The sequence below is a fragment of the Panthera uncia genome (genome assembly GCF_023721935.1).
Source record: "Panthera uncia isolate 11264 chromosome D3 unlocalized genomic scaffold, Puncia_PCG_1.0 HiC_scaffold_8, whole genome shotgun sequence".
Classification (NCBI taxonomy): Eukaryota; Metazoa; Chordata; class Mammalia; order Carnivora; family Felidae; genus Panthera; species Panthera uncia.
In genome coordinates, this window is record NW_026057586.1 from 81092384 (window position 1) to 81110707 (window position 18324).

Sequence of the window (18324 nt, forward strand, 5' to 3'; positions counted from 1 at the left end):
ACAGGAGAGTCTGGGGGTGGGGTGGCAGGGAGAGCATGGGTAGTTTGGAAAGAAAATATCCCCGGGTGATTCTAACATGCCTACTTCTTCCCCAGGATTGAGAACCCCCCTTTTGGGGGGGAAGAAAAAACTTCTCTCTAACATGGCCTGGATGGAAGTGGATGACTCCTTCTGGGAAGTAACCAACATTCCCGATAAATTGCTTCAACCCTTTCGGGATAGATCATAGGGAGATTAATCATCCTTCTGGGAAGTTAGTTACCTCCTCAGCTCACTTTTAGGACCACCGAAGGCTATCTGTGAAGGCTCCTTGTAGGATGGAAGGTTCTAGAACACAAAGGAGGTGTTTGATGATCGGTGATAGTATTAGCCAGTGTGTTAAGGACACTGTGCCGGGAGTCCCATGAAACAGCTTCTTTCCTGGCGCTGCTGTCGTGAGCCGTTGGGTGTGTTATTCCCTTTCCCAGGCTTTGGGTAATTCCTCTGTGAGATAAGTGAGTTGATTGGACTAGGCCCTGGCTCAACTCTGTCGTCTCTTTGGGCATGATCTGATTCCACGTCACCTTGGAATTTTCCCAAGGTTGGGCTAGAGGAGAGAAGAGGAGGGTTTGGGTACCAGGGAACAGCATTCAGCCATCATGGCCAGAAACCACACCTGCCTCGTCCACTGCTGTGTCCCCAAGGGCTGGAACGTAGCAGATACTCACTAAATACTCACTCTCCCAATAGCATCATGGGTCCTGACGGAGAGGAAGCACTTCCAGAAGCCAGAAAGGAAAACCCCAGGCCAACCAGCTTTCCTGGATATTCCTACTTTATTTTTTGGCTACATCGTCACTAAGAAAGGCAGTGGGAGGTTCTGCATGCACTGGAGGGCGTGTGTGGATTCTAGGCAGGGAGGTGGTTACATTTGTCGGGGACAGCGTGCACCCAGACCGGGGACACCGTGAGCTCGCTGCATGCCGATTCCAGCGCCCACACCAGCGTCGGGCTTGAGCAACACAGCCAGCATGCTTTCTCCTAAGGGCAACCGTGGGAAGGAGGTGGGCTGAGAGTGGGTGCCCCGGGGACTGACAGAGAGACGGGGTCAGGGGGCAAGATGCCAGCGAGGAAGCCGTTGGCCATCTTGGGGAAGGGGAAGAGCCATCTCGATGTTTAGAAAACGGTTATTCGAGGCGAGAAACCAGAGTCTTCCGATGAGTTTGTGCAGGGAGCTGGGGGTGGAGGCATTGAATGGAGAGGTTCAAAGGCGTGTCTGGAGAAAGGCAGAGCGTTAGGGTCCATCTGGTGATGTCTATAGGTGATGGTGGGCTGTTAGACAGAAGGAGGTGATTTTCACAGGGGTAGACAATGGAAACTGGGGGGAAAAACACAAGCCTTTCTCATGGGGCAGTGAAGACTGCCTGACCCCAGCCTCAAATTTATAGCGTTCATTCTCATTGCTTTTTTCCTCCTTTCCATTATTATTATTTTTTTTTTTGGGGGGGGGGGGAGAGACCGACCGATTCATGATGGGACAATGGCCTTTGGCATCAGGATCTGTCACTCTCGAAAGCTTTCCATTCATGATGGTGTTTTCTTCCCCTGACAAACTTGGTGAAGAAAGTGCAAGAGACACAGAGACTGAGACAGAGACACAGACTGAGAGATTCAAGGTGATTCTGAGTGAGAGACAGGATCCCAGAGATGCAGAGAGTCAGCGAGCGCTAAGGACGCAGTCGTGTGTTCCTTTAACTGACGGCAGAGGGGGGAGGAAGGCTGGGGGCTTTGGAGAGGCCCCCTGCCCCCAGAGCTCTGGTTTCTAAATGCCTTTGGCACCTGCTTGGGGAGCCCAGGGGCTGAGGAAGCCCTCTACAGGATGTCTACACAGCTCCCGGGACGTCGCCAGGCACCCGGGACATCGCCAGCAGCCGGCCCAGCCCGAGGACACCCAGCCCTGCCGGCAGGAGTGGAAGTTTTGAGAAGCACGGCCCAACGGGGACTTCCGGGATGCGCCAGTTTGGGTCAAGCTGGTGAGGGGCGAGGCTGGGTTAAGGTCTCTGTTTTGCCGTTGCTATTTTACCCCCCTTGGGGAGAGAGAAAGGAGGAGGGGAGAGAGATGGACGGAGAGAGACAGGAGCGTGAGGAGGTGAGAGAGTTTGGTGGGGTGTAGGGCCCGGGAGAGGGGAAGGGAGGTCGAGGGACAGGGTGGGGGCGCTAGAGAAAGGGTGTTGGGTTTTGCTAGGAAGCAAGTGGGGGGCATCCTGAAAGAGGAGGCTACGGGATCCCGTTGTGTGTTCCGTGCGTGCATTTCTTGACGCATCTGGAGCCAGGAGGGTGTGTTCCTAGTCACCGGGGAGTTTAAACCCGGTGGTCTGTTTTCCTGGCCATCGGCGGGGGCGGGTAATGCTGTGGAGGGGCAGCCTGGCCCGGATGCTCTGTTTCTGCCCCAGTGCTGGTCCTCACAGCCTTGTCCGGGTCTGCTGACAACTGAGGATATGCGCAGACACGACACGCAAGTTGTGTGTGTGTGTGTGTGTGTGTGTGTGTGTGTGTGTGTTCGAGGCTAGGAGGGTCTAAAAACAGTTCTAAATGATGAGGAACCTTTGCCGTTTACCCAGAGAGGTCATTAAATTCCAACCTCCTTGTCAAAATCGCCCCTTCCCTCTCCCTGTGGCCCCATCCTAGAGGGATCAGAGAGGGGCTGCACTCAGGGCCCGCGCCACAGCATCGCAGAGGGAGGGAGGAAAAGGTCTTTGGCAGTGGTGCCCAAGGTGGGGGGGGGCACCTCAAAGGCAGGTGCAGGGAGGGGAGGGGCGGAGGAGGCGGAGAGAAGAGGGACCGGAGTGCAAAGGGCAGCTGGGGTAGGCGGGTGGGTGAGCTGGCATGGGGGTGGGGCGTGGAGCTGGGGACCCGGCGGGGGGCATCCTAATCGCTCGACACGTGGTTCTCATTCTGTAGCTGGTGCCAACGCTCAATCTTCTTGTCCTTGTTTTTCAGACACTCGTACCAGTGTTTTAAGCGCTCTCCCTTGGCTGAGATCCCCAGCTGGCAGCCTCCTGGAGGACGAGATAGGGAGACAGGAGCAGGCAGTCAGAGCGGAGAGATGCGTGGGACTCTCACTCTGGACCCAAGTGTCTAGCTGGGGAAAAACTGCCACCAAGAAGTGACCCCTCCAGCAACCTGGGATCCTTCACTGTGGGGGGCTGTCGTAATGACGCTGTGGTTACTGCTGGCCTTCTCTGCCTGTGCCCCAGCTCCTCAGGATCCTGCCATGGCTCCCTATTGTAGCATCAGGTCATAGCTTCGCGGCCTCATCTTTAAAGACCTTCTGTGAGTGACCACCCCGCTCGGCGAAACTTCTCCCCACTCCTGGGTACTCCACACGGTTGCCTATGCTGCGGCCTTTGCCCGGGGCTCCCTCCCTTGCCCCATGTTTAGCGGCTGTTCTTCCTCATCATTTGAAGGGATGCTGGGAAAATTAGAACCTTCCTCCACGACTTGCAAACAGAGTAAGGAGACTTCCTTTGCGCCCTGTTTTCTGAGGCCACAGACCCCACTCTCCTCTGTGATTCGAGTATGCACTAAACATGATTTGTGCAGCACATAACCAATCGTGACCCAATCGCCCAGCTCTGGAAGCCCTTTCCTGTGAAAGCATCCCCACGTTGGACCCAAACCAGTACCATGGGTCCTGACTTGGTGTTTGGGCAATGTAGCCACAAAAGACAAAGAATGCCCTGACCCCCCCCCCTCCCCCCCCCCCCGCCACACCCCTCCCCAAGAGAAGCCTGGGTAAGGCTCTTCTCTCCCCGGAGGATGGGCTTTTCTCTGGGAGCTGGGAGCACTCACCGATGTAATCGTTGGATTTTCCGATGTCGTAGTCCCAGACCGAGATGTCCAGGGACTTCTTTGCCAGGTCACTATGTTTGATGTCATAGAAGAACTCCTGGTTGCAGCAGAGGGAAGACAGGTGAGTGAGAGGGTCCTGAGCCCTTAGAATCAGAAGCTAAGAGGCTGAGCCCTAAGGGTCCGTGGACCAACGGGAGGCCCTAGAACTGGGCATCTGGGAGCAAGGGGGCCCTCCTGCTCGAGCCTTTACCCCAGGCCTGACAATCCCCTTTCAACAAATACTCTGTATAACAAAGTCCCTCAAGCCCTGTAACTCTCTGTAACTTTCAATGACTCTCTGAAACAGGAAGGCTGATGGGGCTTTTCTAAGAGAGTTGCTCCTGGCCAAGTTTACTTGAAGGCAGATGGCCCGTGAAATCAGTCCTTCCATTCTGGTAGCTTCTGAAGTGGGTTTTCCTTTCACTCCATCATTTAGAGATTAAGGATAGTCGAGGGCCCTGAGGCTAATGTGAGGGACAGGTGCTTAGGTTTCCAGATAATCTGACTTTTATATAGCGTTTCTGCCTAACTATAAAATTCATTCACATTCACCATTAAAACAAACAAGGAAGCTAAAATAAAATAAAACCTAAACACCAAAACTTGCCGTCTAACCACCCAAGAATAGCCACTGTCAACATTCCCCGTGTGTGACCACATTAAAGTATGTTTTTAAAACTAATATGAATATTCATTTGAGTATTATATTATATGAAACATTTGAATATTCTATGAAATATAAAATAAATATACTGCACTATGGCCTTCTTTTCCCATTTTGTAACATATGATAAAAACCAGCTTAGCGGGGCGCCTGGGTGGCTCAGTCGGTTAAGCGTCCGACTTCGGCTCAGGTCATGATCTCACAGTTCATGAGTTTGAGCCCCGTGTCGGGCTCTGTGCTGATAGCTCAGAGCCTGGAGCCTGCTTCACATTCTGTGTCTCCCTCTCTCTCTGCCCCTTCCCTGCTCATGCTGTGTCTCTCTCTGTCTCAAAAATAAATAAACATTAAAAAAAATTAAAAGAAAAAAAACAGCTTAGCATGTTAGCAAATCTTTTTCTGCATCACCATTTTAATGGCTTCATTTAATGGTTGTGTGGCTGTTCCTTAACCTAATGCCCAACAGTTGAGTATTTAGGTTGTTTCCAACTTTCCACGCCGTTAATGATATGAGAAAAGGCAAACAGCAACTAAGTCATTGCGAACATCTATGACAGCTTACTTAGGATAAATTCCGAGAAGTGTCTTTCCGGGTTTGTAAAATTTTAAGATAGAGAGCAGTGGGCGTATTCTGTGATGTCATCTGTGATCAATAGGAAAGCAAGCCACAGGGGCACCTGGGTGGCTCAGTCGGTTGGGCGGCCGACTTTGGCTCAGGTCATGATCTCGCGGTCCGTGAGTTCGAGCCCCGCGTCGGGCTGTGTGCTGACAGCTCAGAGCCTGGAGCCTGTTTCAGATTCTGTGTCTCCCTCTCTCTCTGACCCTCCCCCGTTCGTGCTCTGTCTCTCTCTCTCTGTCTCAAAAATAAATAAACGTTAAAAAAAAATTAAAGAAAAAAAAGAAAGCAAGCCACATACGTATTTGTTTTGTATACTTATAAATTCTGGAAATGGATAATATACAGTTACTCTGGAAGAAGACAAGTAGTTGATAGAGGCTGGGAAAGGAGGAGGATTTTGACCGGATACCTTGGTTCCTTTAGGAATTTTCAAATATGTGACTATATTACCTGTTCCCCGAATAAATGGAATTTAAACTTAAAAACTGTAAGGCTTTTGGAGTAGTTTGACAAACATCCCTTAGGAAGTCAGACTGGTTTGTTCTCGTGCGCATGGCGTGTACCTTTCCCCACAGGCTCACCAACACCCGTATCAACATTTTACGGTATTTTTTGCCAGTTTGTGACGAGTATGGTGTCTGGCCTTGTTTCATACTTTCTCTATTGTTAATGAGGCTTATTGGCTGCCTGGATTTCTCCTTCAGTGACTTGTTCAGACTCCAGGAGAGGGTAGGGCAGGTCGGCAACAGTTGCCAGTTGGTTCCTGACTCAAAATTCCTGAGTCTGAGTTGGGGTCCAGCTGAAAGAGGGGCCTGGGAACGGGGTGGGCTGAACTAATGGCCAGGGGTGCTCTGAGCTCTGTTTACACAGAACATTCTCCACGCACGCCCATACAGGCACGTGCGTTTTTAAAAACAAAACAACACAAAACACCTGTACTGTAGCTTTCTTTCCCTACCTTCCGACATTTGGTGAAAATCCATACTCGCGGGCTCTGACCCAACATCAGATCATTATATTCAACGTATATTTCCGGACGCCTACCATCTAACAAAACTGTCAACAAATGATGCAGAGGGACAGGGTAAGACGCGGGGGCATGTAAAGCCTGGAAACACAGAGGAGAGCGTACCTGCAGGGTTAACACCCCAACTCCTGAGGGATGAGAAGGAGTTTGCCAGAAAGGAAAAGAGAGAGATGGAAGGCCAGAAAAAGGGAGCAGCGAGGGCGAAGGCTATGAGACGTACCAAGGACCCGTGTGAGGTTACTGTGACCTGAGAAGGGGAGTCAAGATAGGGCAGGGGTGGGACGTGAGTTCGAAAGGGCTTGACTGTCACCCTAAGAAGTGGGGAGGCCACTGCTGGGTGAAGCAACAGGGATGACAAATCCGGATCCATTCTTTAGAAAGCTCATGTTTAGGTGGAGGATGGGCCAAACACAAGGGAGTGAGGCAAGAGTCTAATGCAACAGTCCAGACAGAAAATGCCAGACAAGTAACACTGAGACAACAGGAAGAAGCACATTCAGAGGGTATGTAGACAGTGGCCTTGCGGGGACTTGATGCCCAGGATGGACATGGTGGGTGAGGGAGAAGAGAGAAGGGAGTGCCAACTGGGTGGATGGTAAAGGGCATCACTACCCCCATTTATTTCCTCAAATTTCAGTACCACAAACTATTAGAATTGGTAAAGACATTGGAGATGATTTCCTTTCAATCTCTCTCCGAATGCAGCTTCTTCCTATGGCATTCCTAATCCATAGGCTTTTGTCTTAGGCTTGATTCCCTCTGGTGACCAGGAACTCATTACCTATCCTTTAGCTAATTCAAGTCGATCTGTGAGAAAAACTTTTCTTGACGTGCTTTACAACGTCCTAGTAGGGAGCGTGTTCCTCTCTCGCATCTAGGAAATCTCTCAGAGCATGACAAAAATGGGGCAGCCTCACCTCATTAAATTCAGGATTCAAGGTTTTCTTCTTTATTTGAGTCTTGTGTTTGGCTTTCTTTCCCATGTCCGGTTTCAGCCAGCTGAGAGGAGACAGAAATGCTATTGTGGATGACGTTAAACGAGTAAGAGCAGACTCTTGATGACCCCAAAGGTGCCGTCCGGCGTCAGGAGAGTAAATGAACAAATCAGAAAGTGAATCAACATTAACGATGGCCAACGTGCACTGGAGCATCTACCGGGGACTGCGCTGAGGACCGTAGGTACATTTAATTCTCAACAAACCCTAGACGGTGGAGTTACGGCCACCTGTTTTACACACAAGGAAATTGAGCATCCAGAGTTGAGACAGGTGCCTCCGGTCACACAGCTGGGGACTTGACCCAGCTGTTGCCTATGGAGTCCATGCTCCCAGCCAGTATTTTCTCCCAAGGGATCGGATTGAAAGCCTAGATGGTGGTGACTGGAGTCTCACTATTACCCCTTAGACTGCCTCCAAGTCCTGGGGAGACGGTGACTGTGTAGACAGAAAGGAGAAGAAGCCAATCTGATTATAGTAAATCCTGCTCAAAACTGGTCGGTGGCCCCCCCTTCGACCTCAGGGTAAAGTTCAAAATCCTTGATGTGGCCTTTAAGGCGCTGTATGATTGGGTCCGTGCCCCGGCCCAGCCTGGTCTTGCACCATGCTCTTCACCCCACTCCCCATTCACTGTCCTTTCCACCACGGGGCCTTTGCACATACCATTACCTCTGCCTAGAAGGCTCTTCCCCAGTGTAGGCACAATGCCTGGCACATAGTCGGTGCTCAACTAATTTCTTCTGGGCAAATAAATAAAATAGGCCAACAACTCTTGGGAGTGGGGATATCTGGATTCGGATTAAAGCTATCACTCGCTGTGCAACTTTGAACCTGACTGTAGCTCTGGCATACCCCAGGTGCCCAGTCTCTAAAGAGGGCGAACGTTTTTTTTTTTTTTTCTTACTTACAGAAGGGTTTTGGAGGACAATTTTATTTCTTTATTTCTATTGAAGTATAGCTGACGTATAATGTCCCATTAGTTTCAGGGGCACAACACAGTGACTGGACAAGTCTGTGCTTCTACCGTGCTCACCAAACCCGTCACTATACGACACGACTGCAACACCATCGACTCTATTCCATACGCTGTACCTATGATCCCTGTGACTCATCCATTCCATGACTGGAAGCCTGTACCTCCCACAGCCCGTGAGGATAATTTTATTCATCTGTGAATTTTACTTCGTAATGTTTATTTATTTTTGAGGGAGAGAGACATACAGCACAAGTGGGGGAGGGGCAGGGAGAGAGAGAGAGAGAGAGAGAGAGAGAGAGAGAGGGAGACACAGAATCTGAAACAGGACCGACTGAGCCACCCAGGCGCCCTGAGGATACTTTTCAAGAAGAGACACAAAGTTGGTACTGAAAGTATGAGGTGCTGAGCGACGATAAAGATAAGATTGGGGCACCTGGGGGGCTCAGTCGGTTGAGTGTCCAACTTCGGCTCAGGTCATGATCTCAAAGTTCATGAGTTTGAGCCCCGCGTCGGGCTCTGTGCTGACAGCTCAGAGCCTGGAGCCTGTTTCAGATTCTGTATCTCTCTCTCTCTCTGTCCCTCCCCCACTCACACACACTCTCTCTCTCTCAAAAAGAAACATTAAAAAAAATTTAAAGAGATAAAATCAATTCTGATTTTGAAAATCTTTATTTGGTCTTAAACCGATTAATGGCCTCCTTTTAGCTTTCCCACAATGGCCACCAGGGCAGCTGTTTTCCTGGTGACCTCAGCAACGCTCCTTCTTCTGCAGAGATTGGGCAGACGAGAGAAGGGGTGGGAGAGAGAATTATTTAAGAAAAACAATTTGCATGTGGCTGGGATGTAATGGAGGGCAGGACAGTAGTCCAGGAGCCAATTTTCTCTATTGGACCGTATGAGAAAATAAAAGCCAATGACTCCCAGAAATCAAACTCACCCCTGACACGTGGGTTCTTTTGTTCACTAACTCCTCATTCGAAGAAAATCTGAAGCAAAGTCCACACTGAGTTTTAGCCATGACCCGAAGGGAAGCATTGCTTTCGATTATGAAAGGTAGTCCGTGGGAGGGAGCGTCTCCCAGGCTGGAGGGAACAATGAGCACCCTTTGCCGTGAGTAGGACTAGTGGTGGTGGTGATTTATAACCATAATGGCACATATTTATGGAGCACTTACTACGTACCGGACCCCACGAAAACACATCTCTCAGATCTCCAACCGCAGGGGGCAAAACTGGCTGACAAGCTGCTGGACTCTGATTTCACCCCGATGTTCCCACTGTGGCTGCGCTTGCCCTGGGCAGCTCCCGTACCTGGGCCGGCAGGGACAGGAGGCAGCCCGATTTCTGGGAGGTGCAGGGCCCCTCCGAGTGACTTTGCACTCCAGGATTCCCCACAGCCTGCGTCAAAACTTCCTCAGAACTGCCCTTCAATCTTCGACTTTCCCTGCCCAACCGTCCCCCCTCCTCCCCACCTGTTCTCCTCTGACCCTCCTCTCACTCCCTCTCAAATCTCCTTCACAGGCGTGTTCCCCAATAAATCTCCTGCACATCTCACGTAGTCTTGGTGTCTGCTCCTTGGAGGAGAGAACCTCATGGCCAATATTACTCTTCCCGTTTTACAGATGAGGACATCGAGGGCCAGAGATGTGAAGGCACTAGCCAAAGGTCACACAGCTGGAGAACACTGAAGACTACCGGCTCTCAGATTCAAACCCAGGCAGTCTGGACCCGGAGCCCAGGCTTTCCACCATATCGACAGAAACACAACTTGCTTATAGTTACACAGCTAGCAGCTGGCAGAGATGGGAGAGGAGCCCCACGTCTGATTCAGTGGTGGCCACGAGAACGTGCCGGGTGGACCTCCAGCCACAGCATAACTGACCTAGGCCCCAGCTGCTGCACTTGGAAATCCAGCCACGTTCGTGCCAAGACCCTGCTCCCAGCTGATGACTGAAGGTGGCAGGGCCCCCTCCTAGGAGACATGGGACTCGTCTGGCGGCTGATTTGGGCCTTGAGGACTCGGACGGTCTCGCCGAACTTGCATCTAGTATGCTTCCACTGGCTCCCACCTCCCCTCTCCGCTCTCGCACACACGGTGGCCTCTCCCACTCCCTCCCTGCTTTCCCTCACTCAGGCGTTTCTCCTAGTGAACCTTTGTCTGTTGAATCCCATCTTGGCATCATTCCAGAGGACCTGGACTAACACAGATAACACGTCTCTCTTACTCCCCATGGTGGCGATTACTGGAATAACCAAAGTCTAAGGCCTTAGAGCATTTCCAGACTGGGAAATGCTGGAATTGCTTCTTCAGTGGTGAGGCTCTGGACTGCTGGAGGGATGTGGTGCTGATTCCAGGGGGCTCCAAATGGGGTTACTGCAACTTGCCGACTGCCTCTCTCCCACTGGAGAGGACAGAGTCACAAAACTCCTCATACGGGCGAGCGACACAGCGGTCTGACTGTCTGAGGCCCCAGACTCACACTCTAGCCAGTCCTGGACATCACCTCATTGTGTGACCCTGGGCACGCTCATTCCCTTCTCTGAGCCTCAACGTTCAATGATCTTGGGGAAATTCTCTAGGTTCTCCCTTTGCAACGATCTAGGACCCCGTCTGGGGTCCATCCACAGTCCCAATGACTCACAGCTTGACAAATGGATCTGAGTAGCCATTGGCATCCATGGCGGCCAGGTGCACGCAGCGTATGATGCCCACGATGAGGCCTCCCTGCTGTGTGCTGTACATGAGGGACACCAGGATCTTGCCGCGTTCCTCTATGTCACCAATTCGTTCCACCTGCTGTAGAAGAAGACGGCATATGGGTCTAGGAAGGGGAGGGGGCCAGGCAACGGGACGGATGACTGGCAGGAGGGAGGAGCCCGTGGAAAGTAGGAGGCGCTGGCCCGCCCCAGCACGGTCAGCACCATGGACAGCAGATGCTCCCCAGACTCCAGAGACCAGAAAGTCGGGCTAGCAGTGAAGGCACCTGGGGGCCTGGGGCTTTACTCTGACTTAGACAAGGACAGAGCCCTGAGTGATTGGAGGTGGGGCTGGACCCTGGTTCCAGTCTGACTCTGAACTCAGATTTGCCTGAGTAAAACAGTTTTCTCACCACTGTAGTCCCTGGGGTCCCATGAGGGACCTGGGCAGAGGGCACAGATATGTAGCCCAACCCCAGCCCCAGCCAGCCCGTCCTAGGTCCCCACGGAGGGAGAGTGGCATTGCTTTAGTCCTGCAGAATTTTTCAGCAGAGCTTCTGCCAACAAGGCAGGGGAACTCAAGGGTGTGCCCCGGGTGTGAGAGGGTGGGCTTTCTTGGCCTTGGGGGCTCCAGACGGGAGGAGCATCCATTTGGTCTCATGTTCTAATGGGAAGGGGTACTTCTCTCGTGGTACACCGACGGGCAAGTGGTTTTGGGGGAAAGAATAAGGAAGGGGCTGGGAGGGAGAGAAAAGAGAATTGGCAGATCCTGACTGCGGCTTCAATACCCACGGAGTGCTCACCTCCTCCTCATAAAGGGCCATGCCTCGGGCTGACCCGGTGGTTCCAGCACGCTTCATCTTAGAGGAAGGAAACAGAAAGGAAAGATAACGTGAGTCTATGAGGCTCATCTCCTTACATGGGAAGGATCGGAAACCCACATCCTTCCATTAGCAGCCAGAGCCACGAGGGTGACTTCTCCAAACTTCTGTGGTCCTCCAGCTCCCCTTGTTTTAGATAAAGTTTATGTAATGTTAACCATTTGACAGACCACGTTAATGCACAACAGCCTATGATGCAGGTTGTATTCCTATCCCATTTGACAGATGAGGACACTGAGGGTCAGAGTGGTTAAGCCACTTGCCCGAGGTCACATAGCCAAGAAGTGGCCGGGCACCCCACTCATAAAACAGGTAAGATTTCATCTGCTTTGGTAGAGTTGGCACAGGGGGCTTGGGGTCTGAACCCCCCTTGGTTCCTAAGGTCCTTTTGTGGGATCCTAGGACTCTGGGGAACACAATGTGGAAACCACTGCCTAAATCCAACCTCCCCACTACAGAGATGAGGAAAACTGAGGTCCGGGGCGGGGGTGGGGGGAAGGGACAGCACTTGCGAGGCCCCTGCTCTTCGTGGGGCATGTGGGGGTAGTTGGCGGTGGGAAGGTTAAGGACAAAGAGCAAAAGATGTCCTGTGGCGGCTCCAGGCCCCTGCCTGTCCCCGCCACCTTTGTGCCTCTGGGGCTGGCTGCATCCCTCACAGCAAGATGGGCAGACTCGGAAGCAGATAACCCAGGTGGGGGCCCGGCCACTGTCCTGACCAGCTGGACTCACTGAGTGGGGGATGGAGGAGGAGGTCTGAAGAACCAGCTGTTTCTAGGAAAAGAGCCAGAGCCAATTCTTCACTCTTGGGATTGTCTTTAATGATTTATTTGGAGCCTGGCATTTGGGGCAAATCGCTTCTTGCAATTTTCCTTGCTCTGTCTTGTTCTTCTGCCTATGCTATAGAAACATGGTGCGGCACATGGGATATTCCATCCTCGGGCTGGCCATCTGGCGGGAGGATGCTGTAGGACTTCCCCTCCCGCCCCCCACGGAGTCCTTGTGGGGAGCTGGCCCGCTGCCCAGGGGGAAGAGTCACACTGGTGGCTGCAGGAGAGCTAGGCTCTGGCTGGTGCGTGAGAGCACAGCCACTGACTTGTGGCATAACCTTGGCAGCTCGCTCCCCTCTGTGGGCCCAAGGTGGCCCGTATGTAAAATGGGCAGGTTGTTTTGTCTCTAAAAATACAGAGTGCTGGGTCCCACCCTACCTCACTAAGTCAGGATCTCCAGGGAGATTCCCACGAATCATAGTTTAAGCTCTGGTTTAACATGTGGTTTAAACTCCGGTTTACAATTTGACAATACATTTCATATTTAAAAAAAAAAAAAAAAAAAAAAAAAGAAAGAAACTCCGGTTTAAAAATCTCCAGTTGAGAACTGTGTTTGCAGCCTCCGCTGTGCCAGCCTCGCTCAACACCTCCAGCCGTGCTCCAGCCGAAGGAGAAGGCGGGTAAGAAGCCCTGTCCGTGCCAGGGCTCATACAAAGCAGACTGCTCGAAAACCGGCGGGGGGGGGGGGGGGGGGGAAGCCTCAAGGAAGCCACAGGTTACAAAAGCTGCTTGCAAGAGTGCGCCCTCTACCGGAGGGCGAAGAAACCTCATCGTCACAGGCCTGGCCCTGTGGCCTTGGGTGAAATTAGACGTTATCAGAAGTCCACTGAACTTCTGATCCGCAAACTTCCTTTCCGGCATCTGGCGCGAGAAATTGCTCAGGACTGCAAAACAGATCTGCGCTTCCGGAGTGCAGCCATTAGACTTTGCAGGAGGCAGTGAGGCCTAGCCGGCGGGCCTCTTTGAAGACGCTCCATGCCAAACGTGCAACATTGTGCCAAAAGGCATCCAGCTAGTGCACCACACACACGGAGAAAGTGCTTAAGAATCCACTATGATAGATAACATTTGGAGGTGCCTCGGTGGCTCCGTCGGTTAAGCACCTGACTCTTGATTCTGGATCATGATCTCAAGGTCGGTGAGTTGACTATGCTGATTCTGCTTTGGGTGTCTCTCTCTCTGTCCCTCCCCTGCTCATACTCGTGTGCACTCTCTCTCTCAAAACTATCTAAACATTACAGAAATTTTTTTTCTTCCTGTCATTGGTGGCTCTGAACGTTAGGTACTTTTTTTTTCCCCATGGGAATCAAAAGTTACCTGAGTATATGATTGCAAGGGAAAACACAGGGGACAGAAATCAGGTATTAACAGTTTCTCCATTTTCATTTGTGTGTGAATTTTTAATGCAAATGCAGAGACCTAAAGCATTAATGCAAGTGAACATGTTTCAATGAACACGATTCAGCAGCTTCAACTTTATAACGATCTTAAATAAACCAGTTACATTTTTCTGGACAATGCCAGCATTTGGATTTTTTTTTTTTTTAAACAAGGAAATTTCTTATCGACGGCAGCTAAACGGTGTTTGTGGCTTTTTTTTTTTTTAAATTTTTTTTTAAACGTTTTTATTTATTTTTGAGACAGAGAGCGACAGAGCATGAACGGGGGAGGGGCAGAGAGAGAGGGAGACACAGAATCTGAAGCAGGCTCCAGGCTCTGAGCCGTCAGCACAGAGCCCGACACGGGGCTCGAACTCACGGACCGTGAGATCATGACCTGAGCCGAAGTCGGACACTCAACCGACCGAGCCACCCAGGCGCCCCAAGTGGCTTTTTTTTTTTAAATCACGTGGTAGATTCCCTCCATTCACCATTCTGAGTTGTCCTACAAGTCCTACCTGTTTTTTTAATGTCGTCGGTCCTCTGTGCTGTTCCTGTAAGTTTGCTACTTAAGTACACTGAACTATAGAAACAATTGAAAACAATACAAATCCCCAGTTGATTCCGAGGTATAGATTGGTATTCTCCAATCTCCAAGTGGAGCGCCTTGGTTTGGTTCCTGTTTTTTCCCAAAAGGCAAGCAGCACATAGCAGTAACAGCTCCAATGCTCTATAGGTAGTCTCAGATCAATCCTTCAAAGACCTTATGAAGTTGGTACTTGCTACATTAGTCCATTTTACAGATGAGAAAATTGAGGCCTAGAGAGGTCAAATCATTGGGCTCAGATTATACTAGAAGTGCCAGAGCCTGAGTCTGGCTCCAGAGCCCATATCTTAAGCACTATGCTACCCTGTCGCCCGCTGATCTGCGCGGTGCTTTAGGAATTCGTGACTGACAAGGGGGGTGAGGCAGTATTATTTTCTACAATAGCAACAGTTAATTTACAAATGGCTATTAGACCCTAGGTTCTGTTCTGATTGTATGTATCACACAACCGTCCTATGGCGAAAGTCCTGTTAGGATGCCCATGTTGTAGACTAGAAAATCGGAGGCTCAGAATAGTTCAGACCCTTGGCCGAGGCCAGGGACCAGGGAAATGGCGGAGCCAGGCTTTGAACCCAGACAGGCCACACTGCTGCACCACACTGCCCTTCTCAATGTCACCGAGGAGGACGCGGACGTCAGAGAAGTGATGTTGGTACAGGGTTGAAGAGCCAGGATGCCATCCCGATGTTCTGACCTGAAATCCCCCTCCCACCTCCACTGTCGGGCACCCTGCAGATCTATCACCCCCTTTGCAGGCCCCAGAGGAAGGCCCCAGCCCCCAAACTCTTCTCCCCCATCGCACCCTCGAGGCAAAGGCGCTCACCGGGATCACCCGCTCCAGGCAGATGTTGAAGTTCTTTCTCTGGTTAGGCTTCAGTTTCTTGAGTGAGAATCTGGTCTCACCGATAAACTCGTTATGGCCAAATTTGTCCTCGTCACAGACAGAGATCCTGCGATCAACATAAGGAAGGGGTGGGGAGAGAAAGAAGGGCCTATATTGAGCACCTACTATGTACCAAGAGCTGTGATCGATACTGACAAGGAATGTGTCGTGCGCATAGGAATATTTCAGTTTCCTATTTTTTGAGCACTAGGCCAGGTACTTTGTTTCTTCCTTATTACCGTGTAACTTACAAGCAGTAATGTGTACAAATCTTAAATTTATAACTTGCTGAATTTTTGCATAGGTATACACTGATGTAACCACCACCCACCTCAAGATATAGAATGTTCTGGCTCCTGGAAGATCCTCAAGGTCCCTCCTTGTCATGACCTCCCTCAAAGATAAGCTTCATCTACGTCTATAGGCATTTGTCATTTTCCCTGCTGTATAGTATTCCACTGTGAAACTATACCATGATACTTGTGCTACTGATGGGTATTTGCTTTTGATCCATTTCTAGTTTTGAGCTATTACGAAGAAAGCTGCTGCAATCAACTTTTTTTTTTTTTAAAGGGGGGTGGCCTGGGTGACTCAGTCTTTAAGCATCCGACTCTTGGTTTCAGCTCAGGTCATGATCTCGCGGTTCGTGGGTTTGAGCCCCGCGTCGGGCTCTGTGCTGACAGCTCAGAGCCTGGGGCCTGCTTCGGATTCTGTGTCTCCCCCTCTCTCGGCCCCTTCCCTGCTCGCACTCTGTCTCCCTCACTCTCAAAAAGGAAGAAACATAAAAAAATGAAAGAGAAAACAGTGTTGTAATTAATCATCGGGGAAATGCAAAACCAGAATTGCGACACCACGGCACAGCCACCAGAATGGCCAAAATGGAAATGTGTTGATGAGGATGGGGAAGACCCAGGACTCTCGTGCACTGCTGTTAAGAGTGGCAACTGGTACAATCTCTTTGGGAAACTGGCAGTTTTCTGTTAAAGCTGAACGTGCACATACACTACAATTCAACCCTTACTCTCCTAGGAAGAAAAGCATGCACAATATGTGACTCGAATGTTCCCAGCCGTACTATTGTAATAGCCCCCCAATGAAAACCAACCAAATGCCCCTCAGCAGTAGAACGGACACATAAAACTGTGGCATCGTCACCCCAGGGGATACTAAATAGCGACAAGCATCAATGATCTACAGCCACAAGCAACAACTTGGGTGTGTGTCACGAACATAGTATTAAGTGAAAGGAGGCAGACACAAAGGGTCATGTTGTGCCATCCCGTTTATGTAAAGTACAAAACCAGACTGAGTTCATTTGTCCTGTAGGAAGTCAGGACAGTGAATGCCCCGAGGGAGGGGTCCTCACTACGGGGACGGCGCTGGTGGGGCAGGGAGTCTGTGGTCTTGGGAATGTCCTCTTCTTGGATCCTGATGTGTTCATGTGGTAAAAATTCATCAATCTGTGCAGTTTTTTTTTTTTATGTGTGCATTTTTCTAAGTGGATGTTACCCTGCAATAGAAATGTTTACTTAACCTAATACTGTAGCTGGTGGGAATGTGCATGGAACAGCCAAATTTGAAACGCCGTTTGTGCGATTTGTAAAATAAAACAAACCCCACAACGGCGGATACTATGAAGCAGCAAATGCCTGCTCACTTCGTTTCTATCCTAAGGAAACACCAGTGTCTATACACGGAAGCATAAAGGATACTTGTTGCAACTTTGTTGGTAATAGAAGCTGGAAACAACCTAAATGTCCATCCATAAAGGATACTCGTTGCAACTTTGTTGGTAATAGAAGCTGGAAACAACCTAAATGTCCGTCCATAAAGGATACTTGTTGCAACTTTGTTGGTAATAGAAGCTGGAAACAACCTAAATGTCCGTCCACAGGGCGATGGCTGAATAAACTGGCAAACATTTACATAAAATTTAAAAACATGCCAGATAATACCACCATGGTGTATAGATACGTAGTTATGCAGCTAAAGCCTAAAGCATGCTGGGGAATGATATCCATAAAATTCAGTATGGTGTTTAGCCCTGCGAGGGAAGGAAGAGAAGGAAAGGGTATAGAAGAAAAGCTTTGACCTGCTTCTGTGGCACTTTATTTCTTGAAGATAATAATAATTTAAAAAGCAGCACATACAGCGCAAGAGTGAGATTTTCTAAAAGACCGAGTATTGAGTTTGTCGGTGTTTGTTTTATTATGTTCTACACTCTTCTGTGTCTTTGTAATATTTAAATTATAAAAGGTTTTCAAAAACGTGTGATAAGCCATTCTGTACAACTCTCCGAAGCAGTCAAATATTAGGCAGATCTAAATGTCTTCTGGCTATAACGCCAAGATACATTGTTAAGAAAAAAAAGGAAAGTTCCAGATCTATGCAACATGATACTTTATAGGTTCTGAACAGCAGTATGAACATGTGTACACTCACAAAGGGAGGAAGAAGGCCCGGGCTGGCAGACGGGGTTAACATTTAAAAGGAGTTTTGCCTTCTCTGTAATTTTTTTTTTTATAACAAGGAACGTGTATTCATTTATGACTTCTATAATTACAAATGCAGTTTACTAAAACACTGAAGAATATAAAATGGCACCAATATATTGTTAAGTAAGAGAGGCTAATTAGACCATCCTATTGGATGGTCCATTTTTATAAACACTTAATTTTAATTTTTTTTAACGTTTATTTATTACTGAGAGAGAGAGACAGAGTGTGAGCAGGGGAGGGGCAGAGAGTGAGGGAGACACAGAATCCGAAGCGGGCTCCAGGCTCCGAGCTGTCACCACAGAGCCCAATGCAGGGCTCAAACTCATAGACCACGAGATCATGACCTGAGCCGAAGTCGGACGCTCAGCCGAGCCACCCAGGTGTCCCATATAAACACTTAATTTT

General features: G+C 49.8%; 1 protein-coding gene across 1 annotated transcript in view; it reads right to left on the reverse strand.

The window, feature by feature from the left end:
• Positions 1–1484: 1484 nt before the first annotated feature.
• RPH3A (rabphilin 3A) overlaps positions 1485–18324 on the reverse strand; it is a 66776-nt gene continuing 49936 nt past the window's right edge. The window contains exons 14-19 of the mRNA XM_049619963.1: positions 15362–15488; positions 11648–11704; positions 10790–10944; positions 7095–7176; positions 3832–3928; positions 1485–3038 (exon numbers count right to left, since the gene is read on the reverse strand). Coding sequence (XP_049475920.1) covers positions 2908–3038; positions 3832–3928; positions 7095–7176; positions 10790–10944; positions 11648–11704; positions 15362–15488 — 649 coding nt within the window. The 3' untranslated portion in view covers positions 1485–2907. The remainder of the gene's footprint in view (positions 3039–3831; positions 3929–7094; positions 7177–10789; positions 10945–11647; positions 11705–15361; positions 15489–18324) is intronic.